At 37.7% G+C, this 12,883-nt stretch overlaps 1 protein-coding gene across 7 annotated transcripts in view; it reads right to left on the reverse strand.

Moving 5' to 3' along the window:
* CTNND2 (catenin delta 2) overlaps positions 1-12,883 on the reverse strand; it is a 696,862-nt gene that overhangs the window by 173,895 nt on the left and 510,084 nt on the right. For all 7 annotated transcript variants that reach the window (XM_074826001.1, XM_074825966.1, XM_074825976.1 and 4 more), the window contains one exon: positions 3,359-3,491. In XM_074826001.1, coding sequence (XP_074682102.1) covers positions 3,359-3,491 — 133 coding nt within the window. The remainder of the gene's footprint in view (positions 1-3,358; positions 3,492-12,883) is intronic.

The raw sequence follows: 12,883 nt of genomic DNA on the forward strand, positions 1-12,883 counted from the left end.
GTCACAAAGGGAAAAAAAAAATCTCTTGTTTCCCTAGCCATATTTCAAATGTTTTTGACTGAACTTTTTTTTCACAGTTGTCTTCTATGGAGTATTTCTACTTCCTTTTCTTGGGGGGGACAGAGGAAGCAAGGGCTAGTGTTCTACACTTCAGCCACAGAAATGAAAATATTTTAGAAGAGAAAACTGTAATGATAAAACCATAAAAGGCATTAGGAATCTCAGAAATGCATATTTTCTATTTCTGTCTAAATTTTAGTTGACACTGTTCTACTTAAAAGGAATATAAAAGCCTTTGTCCTACCAAGTGCAGAAGGAGAAATTTTACACAAATATCACTAAACTCTTATGAGAGTAGGACAAGTTTATCACTAGACAGAAACAAAACTGGAAGACTGAAAGAATGGTCAGGTTCAGAGGACAGATCATTAATCACCTTCTTGGTAGGCAATACAGTATAAATCATGCTTAAAAGAATAAAAAAAAGTACTTCAGGACAGTTAATTCCAGAAGCTCTGGATAAAATAGCCATTAATTGCAGTGTGAGAATTCAATGCTTATGATGACTCCAGAGCTGAAGATTTAAAAACTGTGTTACATTTCAAATTCAATGCAACTGGCAGATAAACTAAACTGTCGCACAATATTATTCATCCTCTGTGTGTGTGTGTGTGTATGTTCAAGTGCCTGTTATACATTAACACTTAAATTATTTAGTGAATTTAATTTGCTTTTTCCGCAGTGCCTGTCAGCTGTACAAAATACCAACAGTTTTTTTATAACTTACACATTCCTATGTTTGTCCTTTCTCCAAGGTTTGAAAGACCACCAAGGCAGTTTTCTTTCTTTAGTCCAAGTCATTTGCTATGTTGAAGCTAGGCATTTGGTAAAAGAGCAGAGTTTTCTGTGCTTCAAAAGAACTGGAATTTTTCAGCTTTGTAATCTCAAACTTACACCTGGACTTCCAAAACTCGTAATTACTAATTTGACAAGAGGTTGCAAGGAAAATAAAAATTAGGATCTGTCCTGATGCTTTTAAAACTTGCACCTTGTGTCCAAGCTGGAGGGTTTCCCTGTGACTGCGTGCAGCAGGACTAGTGTGCTACTTTCTGTGAAGAAGGAATCGGATATTAAACGTGGTCATTCTCAGACAGAGGAGAACTGGCCGCAACACGCAACTGCAACACAAATACTTTGCAGAAGAGTGAATTTTGGTATCAGTTCCTATCATTTATGTGTTAGTTCAACTCATAATTCAGACACATCCTTAACAGTTAGCACGTGAGTTGTCCCAGGTAGGTTTAACAGCACCACTGAAGTTACTCCAGCTAGGCATAAGCCTAGCAAGGATCTGGGATATATGCTATGATATCCCCTTATTGGCAGGATTTTGAACTCCTCACAAAAAAGGTTCGTCAAGAAATTCTTACTCAGTGGAGAGCTCAAGCAGACCCAAAGCATACTACCAAGCCCTTTGGGTAGATCCTGATTTCAATAAACAAACACAGAAATTGTTTAAGTGCCCTGCTGAATCATGGCCTAAGCACAACAGGACTTATCATTAAATACTATAGGTTGGTAGGTAGATAGATAGATAGATAGATAGATAGAGATAAAATAGTTTGCTAACATTGGATGCTTCAGTTTAAAAAGCTTCACAAAACATTAGAAAAGTATACAATACATCTCATTTTTTGTCTTAGAAAAATCCACAGTACCAGAAGTTTGAAAACATCTTCTCAGACGGACTGTTTAAAAAAATTGTATTTTGTCTTGTTTCCAAAGATAGTTTATGTATTATGGAGTGGGGAATATATAAAAGCCCTTCATAATAACAAATGAGGGGGAGAAATCCTCATTTTATCTGTTATCTTTTTACAAAGAAGCTCAGAGAGGTGCCTAATGCTCTACTGTTTTATATCTTTACCTTCATTCTTTCAGCTCACGAGCCTGAAGCTTACAAAGACTGATGTCCTAGTGGGATCGGTTAGATCAACAACTATCAGTCTTCTTTTTCCCTAAATGGTTGGCAACAAAAATCAAACCATCTTCTACCCTCAAATGTGATAGCTACCTAAGGGCTCTCAATCTATGGCTAACAGGAGGCAGCACAGATTGTACAATGAATAAATTGCTCTAATCATTTAACTGCTTTTCTCAGGGAGTAATCAATTCTTTTGCTGAAAACTAATTTGTGAATAAGGATGAGAAAAGAGTATTGTAAGAGTGTGCAGTTAAAATTTTCAGCAATACCTGTAACAGAGTTCTCTTTTCCAGTGCACAAACGTTCTTCATTTTAACATTCATGTAAATACCTTTTATGCTTATTTTTAAGATGTTTGAGATGATGTAGGCAACCATGGCAGTTCTGCCAGTGCCAGCAGACCACGTACTTACTTACTCGGGCATTTCCTCAGCATGAAAAAGCCTGTAAGGGAAAGGTGCTATAGCCGGACAGACCCATGGAGTGGTATGAGCTGAGGATAACGAAGCACTAGCAAGCCAGCATCACTGCAGAGTTCTGACAAATAAGCAATAGCAGATCCTGATCTCAGTTTACCTTTACATGCCAGGCTAAAAGATGCCAGTGCAGGCACAGATTTATGTGCACACCACATATCCCTGATTAGCAGTATCTCTGAGAGGGCCAGGGGAGGCAGCTGGGGCTGGTAACAGCTTCACTCATTCAATTTTAATTGACTCCTGTGTGTTTTTGTCAGATCCCTCAGAGCTGCCTGCCTTCTGTTTCAACTTGTGCCAAAAGCTGAACTGGTCCTATTAACCACAGGGAACAAGCAAGCAAGAAGTACCGATCCACTACAGGTACAGAACAAAGTCTGTTTTGCTCTTTGAATTACATTTCAGATACAATCTGCAAGATCATAGACTAACAATCACAGTTCAAGCTGCAAACCCAGTGAAATTAAACTCTATTCACACTATTATACATTAAAGTGGGCTTTGATTCAGACTCCTTTTGCTTAATTTTCATCTTCTGTTTGTATTTAGTGTCCAAACATCTCTCTCTGAAAATCCTAAGGAAATGCCGGTATGCTTCAGTGAGATCAGGACTATACTACTAGCTGTTTACTGAACAACTACTCATACAGTGTTTAAATGGTATGCAACCAAGCAAAACACTCAAAACCAAACAAAATAAATGAGTGACAATAATATCTTATGCATTTTTTTACTTTCTCTAATGGTAACAAATGACATAAGTGAAAGCTTGAGTAAAACGTGTCCAGACAAGTATACACGATTTCCCTTGTAACTCTTTTTAAAGTACATATAAATAATTGGTGATGATAAATGGCAGACAGCATCACTGCTGAAAAAAAGGGTTTATAAATCTTACCTCTGCTTTTATTTTATTGTCTCCAAAACAGAGGTGTTGTAAGTAGGCTGCAGCATTGGACTGTACTGAGGGAAATTGATGCTGTAACATCTGTATAACTTCTGGAAGCTCTGGATCTCGCCATCCGAACTCTCTGTGAGAAAACACACAAGAAAGGTTAATCAAAAATTCTGCTATTAGTGGATAAATGTGGCAACAGTTGGATCAACAAAGAAGACAGATATGTCTTAAGTAAAATCTTGATTTTTTCCCCCATTAATTTCAAAACAAACATTAAATCAAATATGAAGCTATTTTTCATTTTAAACTGTACTTTTCTGAAAAAAAAAAAGAACAGTTATCTGAAGTATAATTAAATACCTTCATGGAATTAGGTCTCTACCTGCTAAATTTTCCTAAATAAAAATGGGTATGTGAAATCTTAATATAAGAAAAGAAAGAAAATACATCCTCACACCATTATATTTTCTCTATTAAAATTAAAATATAGAGGCTAGAATCAGAACCACAAATGGTTTGCTATGAAATGCTAGTTTGTCAAAAAGTTTTTTACTTACTGCAATCTTTATTTGATATAAATTGCTATCTTACATTTAAAGCAATGGCCTATTTTGTCTTTTGGTTTATTTTTTCCAGATACAGTCCATGCTCAATGTAAAACTATTATACAGTTCTGGCCCTGCTTGAGCAGGGTGTTGGACCAGAAAACTTCCAGAGGTCCCTTGGAACCTCAGGCCTTCTGTGATTCTGTAATTTTACTATTATACAATACACACTTATACACTGGATTACTTGTAAATCTTCATTCATACTACTCAATTTAAAGCAGCTAGATAAATACAAAGACTCAGTCTTGTCACTTTTCTTTAATCCTACAAAGCATGAAACAGCATTAGCATCAAATGAAACAACTGAATCCAAGTGTGTTGAACAAGTCCCAGCAGGCATTCTGCAGCTTCCAGAACTGAACTTAAAATCAATCTGTCGCATCAGGTAAATTTTTCCCCTCTGTGTTTAAGGGTAAAATCATTTGTGAAAATGGCTTTGGCCTTTGTGTCCCAAGAGCCAGAGACGCACGCAGCCACTCTGTGTGCAATACTTAATTCTCACATGCCTTTTCCCTAAGAGCTAAGCGTTTGTGCCATATAAGTATTTTCACCATCTTCCGTCTAATGCTACATGTACAAGGTAATAGAGAGAAATTAGGGAAAAGAGGTGACTTGTGAAAAAGTTTGTAGGTTCTCTGTTGCAGTTACCATGATCACCTGGATCATTGCCAAAAAACCCGTAAGAGCTGTTACAGAGTCCAGCTATAATATTTGAAAAAATACTCCTGATCATTAGTTTCCTTCCCAAATTATAGGGATTCTGCTGCAGTGAGGCCAAGCATACGTCACTGGGGGAATCCACAGTAGCTGTGCAGTCTGTCTCAAGTACAATCAGGCATCTCACACTTTAAGTATAACAGTTCTCCAAGACATTTCATTGAAACAAGACTCATTTTACAACAATAATGAATTACTACAGAACAGAGGTATTGTCTGTTCTTGTACGTAGTGTTTGCCAGATTGAGAGTTGTCATTACAGTTGTATCTTTATGAAGATCCAGAATATAAATAGGAGACGTAAAAAAATACACTCAGAATTTCATCGACTATTTCTCTTCTCACAGAACAGATGTTAACGCATGAATATTAAATTTCACATTAAATGTTTAATATAAAGAAACCATGAAGATGTAATAATAAATCACATATGGACTATTCCAATGAATCTTTAGATGATATAGACTGTTGGGAAGCTTCTACAGGAGACCTTTTGCGTATGTTCAGAAAGATCTTAACATTGAATTGATATTTTGAAAAGTCAGACAACACTGTAAAAGGTATCGGGGAAGGCGAGGAACTTTGGCAGCCGGAGATGGCAAACACCACATCTTCTGTGTGTACCAGCTTACTATGACTGTGTTAATAGGTGAAAAGTAAGTGATTCTTTGGTTAAGCACTTATTTCTGTTTAAGAATGGGTAGTACAAACTCAAAGACAAATCATGAATTGACAGAGGTGATAGAAACAATGTTATTTGACCTGTTAGCTTCCTCTTGTATTTGCTTTCTTACTGTTAACCATGTTAACACTTGTTAACAGTTTCTTCAAACCTATTAGACCTGTCTCCCATATACATGGCTCTCAGTCAACCAAAAATATCTTCCAGAACATTTTTTAAAACAAAACTAAAAAATGAAAAACCAAAAACCATCAGCCTCACTGAGGACAAATCAATTATCCTACCTCCACTTCTAATTTATTCTCATTTTTGATCCTAGATGCCAAGTGCAGGTGATAGTATTTTGGAGAGGATACAAAATACCAGAACAAAACAGCTTGTATGACAAGACAGCAAGGGGGAACATTTGAAATGAGTTGTTTTACACCAACACTATACTTTGAAGTGTTGGAACTTTTATCACCAAATTCTCTCCCAAAGGAAAGTTCCTCGTTCATAATAGGTATATTACTTGAACAGAAAACAAACAACTAAAAAGCCTGTTACACACTGTTGTACACCATGGACCCTGACAACCACCTCAGGTTCTTCTTCCTCCTGTCCTGGAATCCAGGCCAGAAGAGGCAATGAGGGGGCAAAAGGAAAAGGTCCCTTCACCAAAGGTACAGTTAATTGTTCTGATGAACCTGCAGTCTTGACATAGTATTTATATATGAAAACAAGGCTGTGCCTACTTTTCCCCTCTGATCTCTCAAAATAAAAGTTAGCAAATAAGTGATGTATAGATACTTGTTGGAAATGGCTGTGTGCACCTTGCATGTAAGTAGAAAATTAATTCAGAAAAGAAACTCTTAGCACTGAATACTGAGTTTTCTTGTGTAACCAGTTTTAGGAGAGATAATGAACAAAGCAGGAAAAAAACTTTAAAAATTTAGCTCCAGTATGCACTGTCATTTCAAGCAGATGGTCTCTAAGATGATTATATTTTTAGTAGTTTCTAAATGAAATACAGTAGCTATATAAAACAAACAAAAACTTCTGTCAACAGTTAAGACTGCTGATAATTTTAGCAGCCTTCAGGGCAAGAAGGACTAGTTTCCAGGGGTTTAAATTTTTCATTTGTTTTATAGAAGTCTCTTATAGGTGGAAAAAAAAGTAAGCTAGAGAAAGAGAGGATTTTTTTTTTTTAAGAACAGCAAGCTTGTGGCTCTGTTAACAACATTTACTTGAAAAATTTAAATATTGATTTTTAAAAAAATTTGGCTTAATTATGAAAAGTTAGGAAGGCTGTTTAATGAAGTCAAGTGGCAGAGGTCTTGAGAAGGGAGGAGGACTAGAATTTCTTGAAGACAAAGGTACAAAACTATCTGGAATATTTTGCATAGATGCAGGGGAACTTTCAGGCCATGGCTCCAAGCATACCTATATAACAAAAAATACATATTAAAATAGAGAGTCAAACAAAAAGTAAGAGAAAAAAAACTAGTAGGAAAGGAAGGTATGTTGTAGAAGTCAAGATCTAGAATAAACTGGGTTGCACCCTGGAAAGGTAATTCAAAATAGATAGCAAAATATCTTTTACTGCCTACCAACAAAAAGCAGTAGTAGGGTCAGTACTTGACGAAAAAGAAGGGAGAAGGATAATGAAAATCAAATCTACCTCTATTTATGTGAAACATCTGATATCATGCCACATGGAAATTAGTTAAACTGGCAACATATAAGGATCCAATCCCTAGTAAAATTATAAAGTATAATTAAGCAAAATTTGACACTCTAGTGAATATCCTAAACAAACACTAGCTAAGCCTGTGTCCTTTATTAACATGCCCAGGCTTACGAAATCTGAGCAAAGCGATCCACACAGGCAGTGAAACAAGCCAGAAGGCTGGAGAAAATCTGAGGAGGTGCATGGCATGCAATTTTTTGAGAATACTAATGAAGTATCTGTGTAGTTGATCCAAAAATGAAGAGTAAGTAGCATCTGTACATGAGCTGTACTAGGTCTTCCGCTATTGCCTACGTTTCCCTTGGAATACCAATGCTAAGCTGTTCAGGTCAGCTAAAGACTTCAGGTGGTGGTGTGTGTTTTCCCACAGGAGAATCACAGCTGTGCAAGAACTTCACAGCTTTGGCTGGAAAGCAGCATTTGCCTTGCACTCCAAATATTTTGGCAGGTTGTAAAAGTGCAGTATTTCTAGGAAGCGTCCTCATCTAAGGAGACTGACGAAAGCATGCCATAGTGTTCCACCTTCTTTCTTTGATGGAAACTGTGCTCTAGGAATGTAGGACTGATCTCACTTTGAATCCTGCAGCAGGTTTTAGCTTGAAGTGGTGAATAAGGTAGATGTTCCATAGATTACAGCGGGCTACTGTTCCGGGGTGGAAGAGGACCCAAAGGGGAACACCGAACTACATGTAAGCTGCCAATATGCATGCCTAGAGTATCACAATAGGCTACATTTTATCTGTGAACAACTGAAGAGAATCAACAAGGAGCTGGACATGAGACAACTACTCTGAAATTGAGCAGCAGAAGCAGTAGCAGTAAGAAATCCAGGCTGACTTGGGTAAGTCAGTAAGTATTGCATCAAAACCAATTCCTGCTCCTGCCATCGTGTCACACACATGTGTCAGAAGGTAAAGGAGATGAAGACTTAGAAGAGATTGTTAGTAACACAGCTGAGTGCACTGGCTATGTGGGATCATTTAAAGGTGCTGCTGATTAGAGTATGTACTGCGTATGAGTATTTACCTGAATTATGCCATAATTTTCTTCTTCTGCTACTGTGAATGTTGATGACACATAGAAAAGCAAAACCAAAATTCCCGTTACATCTATATCTGCACTGATTTTGAAAAGGCTACAAAATAAGTTTGAAAAGCACAGGCCTCCAGTTGGTAACTAAGGATACTGACTGCTTCTACACAGCATTGGAGAAGCGGGTGTGATGGCTCTGTCTACTCTCCATCCATTGGTCACAGTGAATCTCACGAGAGCTTGGGTTCTTATTTCTGATTTACATTATTAGAGCAGAACATTCACATCTGATCAAGCAGTTGGCACAGGCAAGCACCGACACCCAGAGCTATTCCTGTCTCAGCAGCATTCCCCAAAGGCAGCACTGTGAAGACGCCTGCTATAAAGAACCATATGCTTGACAAAGACTCTACCACCAAGCATTTATCAAAGAAAGAGAATCCACAATTTTTAGATATATTTGTTAAAAAAATGCATGTTTAAACCAGACTGGTCTGTATGCACCTGCCTGTCTTAATATGCATGCGTATATATGAGACAGTCTTAGACTGGTGAAGGAGAGGTTTTCATATATGAAAAGGCTCAAAGGCAAAGACAATACAATCTGAGCTAAGGATAAGCTTTCCTAGATTTCTAACTCATATAAATTGTGGCATTGTTAATGCCAGTCTACATGACTTTCTGCTGAACTTATGCCTACAGAGATATATATACCCTTCTGTTTGCTCCCCCCCGCCCCCACCCCCGCCCCTCCAGTTCAATAAATAAAGCCTGAAAATCTCTTTTGCCTCGTTTCTGAAAGGAGAGCTATGACAATGGTTTTCTGGTAGTACTAGGAAAAAGCAAACTGCATGTCGCTCAGGATCAAACACAAGGAGAACTAATCAAGAGCCAAGAGAAGATCAAAGAAAGAACTTCCATGTTTAAAGGGAAAAAAATTACTTCTATTAAAAATATTTGGAAGAGAATATATCAATACTACAGGAATCTCTCTCTAAGGACTTTATCTTAGTACATTTAAAAAGAGCAAAGACAAGATGTTAAACTTAAGTGGTAAAAAAATTCAAAAACATAATCCACAGACAAGGATTGTCATATAAAGGGGAAGAAGCCATCTAACAGCTCATTCCCTCATTTTCTTTCTGTGACTCTACAACAGTTGGTCAAATGAAAGCTAACACATACTTATTGCACTTAATTTATTGGGAGTTAAATTTGATGTATTTCCTGAAACGATTTTCCCTTTTTCAAACATACTTCACCATATCAAAGCACATACATATATACATATTGTCAGCCTGGTCTGAATGATCTGCTACAGTTTAAGAGGAGGCAGAACTACTGTATTTGCTTTGAAAGTGTAACACATGAATATCAGGTACCTTTAGCACACAATTTTAGGAAATAAAATACAGAGGTGTCAATCTCTATTCCACTCACCTTGGAAAACCCTCAAAACCCTTCACCGTATTGTCTTCTCTAGTCAAACCTGGCCAAAGAAGTGTACAACAAGAAGCAACTGATCGCCTTCATCTTCAGCCCCACGGTGACACAAACAACACAGATCCACAAGATGTGGTAACAGCAAGTTTGGGTCTAATACAAATGCCTTAGGGCAACAATGAACCCTTACCAGCAGAGAGCTCCCTGTACTTCTGTTTCATCCTTTCAAGAAACATAAATCTAACCCAGACTACTGGAAACGTTAGGAACAAAATAATCTGACATAGTTTAGGCTAAATTTGGAAGCACCAGAAGCAAGGACACAGGAAAGGCACTGTAGATGTGTCTTCTATGAATAAAAATGTAAGTTCTAATGAAACAAAGAAATCTATCTACGCTTTTGTTTATTCCAACCTGAAAACTGCAGCCTGTGTGGGGTGCTTCATATGACTGATGCAAATGTATCCAGTGCCACACAATCACAGTAAATGTAAACATCTCACCAAGCCTGCAATTCTTGAATCTCACAAATCTTCAGCATTTGCTTCTTCTTCTAATGGAGTTCTTAACACTTTCTGAAGAGCTGCTGTTGTTAGAGCAGCATGCTTGCCAAATGGCTTTGTAACATTGAAAAATGATCGCAATAACCTCTTCATTGCTGGGTTGCTTAATTTTTTTAAAATATATGCACAACTAAATTTGATTTGCAAAAAACTATGAATGGTACACATGGAATCAGAAAGAGGAGGAAGCATTTCACTACAGAGTCCCATGACACTTGAGGTATGAGAAAGGTTTATTTCAGAGCTCGACAGCATTTGAGCAGGTAAACAGTAGAGAGATATGCTTGGCCCAACAGTTACTGATTTTCATTTGAGTAATGCACCAGATCTACCTACCCAAGTATACTGCGACCTGTTAGTATATGCAGTGTTAGGATATTATCTGCCCTACCTGGACCCAGTTTACAGGATCAATAATTTCACTGATGCAAATGGGCAACACTTTGCATTCTGGCAGTACATCATTTAAATATTTAAGCGTATAATACATGAGCAGTCAACCACATTTGACTGTATACTTTATACAATGTATACTTTATTTTTAGTTAAGCATGTAGCTTATATCTTCCCTACATTTCAAATTTTGCACAGCTCAGTGTAAAACAGCTGTACAAACATTTGCCAGTCCTGCCAAAAACCTGGATGCTGCTCTTGGATTACAACGTTTTCCCTGGTTTACACTTCCATGTGGCCTAAACTAGAACCACCGTGCAGTAGTGCTTACACAGATTCATCACAAATGTGGTTTTTACAATGTATTTGTGTCTGCTAATGAGGTGCAGAGGAGGATGTGCTGTGGCAGGTGCACAGATTCCTGCCCAGCTCTCCCAAACAGCAATGAAGATGCTCAGCATCTCCCAGGTCTTTAACAGAACCATAAACCTGAGGTATAAGGGCTAATCCAGCACTTCAAAAAATCACCTCTCTGATACAGCAAAGGGCTAAAACTGACTTCTACAATGGCAAATATACCCTCCTGCAGTTCTGCCTTTGTATCCTTTATATGTTCTCCGATAAGGCATCGCTCTTCTGTTTTTACATTACTACCTGTGATTTAGATTTTAAAGTAAGAAAACTGCAAGAAGTGAGCTTGTGAAGAGGCAAGATGAGAACCACTTCAACATAACAGAAATGGTCTGGAGCTGAACCGTTTGTATATTTCTTGAACATTTTCATTTTAAGAGGAAAAGATTTTAAAGATGATACAACGGAGTAAAGATTAGGTAATGACACTGGCCCATGTGGTACTATTTACAGCTCTAGGTTACTGACTCCAATACAACACGATTACTTTCAGAGGTATAAGTATTATCTGCTCAAGGTTACCCTGATTTCATTTACAAATGTCTTTTTAATTGAAATATATTTATGAACCTTTGTGAAATAATCTTTCATGCTATTGGTACTGATATATAAATATTTAATTCCCTCACTCCCAGTGAGGGAACTTTTAAGAAAAAAGTTGCCTGGGTCCTGAGGTAGCCATATCCTGCTGTAGCTGGTATAATGTTATCTCTCCTCTAGACTGTGAGGTTGGGAGCAAAGAAAAATTAGGGACTTCGGTGCCATTTGTACCATTTGGTTGGTTTAGTGGCTTATGGTGGTTTGGGTTTTTTTTTTTTTTAGAAAGTGGTATTAGTCTTTTGGGGCTGTTGAGCTGAAACAGTCTTGAAAATCTTGTTTTATCTCTTCCTCTGCAGGCATTTGCATATACAGGGACTGCTTCTGCAAAGGCGAGTAAGAGGCAAATTAGGTAAGCTATCAAGATGTCTTTAAGCTGCCTAATTTATCTTCTTTCTCTCTGCAATGCATAACATTTTTCTGACCCCCTATTACAGAAGGGCCTTACAGTAGCTTAATACATTGCAGCTGTGAAAAAATGCCAAGTTAACCCTTCCCTGGGAGACCAGCTTACACTTGCTTCTCTCCATCTACAGGAGTTCACACTTGACATGGAAGATTTCAGAAGATCGTGAAATGTTGTTCACTGGCAGAAGAGCTGTTACAGATGTGGATATGCTTTCCTCATACATCAGAAAGGTGGAAACGTAGACAGGAGATTAAAACCATAGACAGACCTAAGGGATTCCAGCCTTGACTCTGTCATTGACTTACTTTGTCAGACACAGTCATTCACTTTAATGCCTTTCTCCAAGGTTTGATAGATTCTCTGTCTCTGGAGACCTGTAAATCAAAATTTTCTCCATTTCTAGAACTAGTGTTCCTATTCAGAGGCTCTTAAACCTTTCTGTATTTCAACAACAGGAGAAAAAAGCTTTTGAGGTCCTGCTCCCATCTGGCCATATAGAAACGAATGCTTTCTAAAGAACAAATGTTACTCCACAAAACCCTGATTTTCCTAGGAAATGGGAGAAGCACTTTAGAGAGAAAGAGTTTTATTTTATTTCCCTACATCCATCATAACACCTAGCCATTGCAGCCATAAAAAAAGAGCCCAAAAAAGCAGCAGGAACAATTTAGCATTAGCCTAACAGCATCAATGTTAACAATTCAAACTACACTCAGCTGCAGGGGAGGAAGCTGGCACACACAACACTGCCTGAAAGTTGCAGAGCATCCACATTATTTTTTGAAATCAACACCACCACAAGAGTTCCAAAAAGGTTTTTGGGTGCTTCACCTCTTTCCAGTTGAAGTTTTTAATGTCGTGTTATTAAGCACAATGAGTGTCATGATAACCATGGCAACAACAGATGGATCATCTCTCCCTGTTACTCTCTTTGCTCAATG

This window comes from Strix aluco, chromosome 1 (assembly GCF_031877795.1).
Source record: "Strix aluco isolate bStrAlu1 chromosome 1, bStrAlu1.hap1, whole genome shotgun sequence".
NCBI lineage: Eukaryota > Metazoa > Chordata > Aves > Strigiformes > Strigidae > Strix > Strix aluco.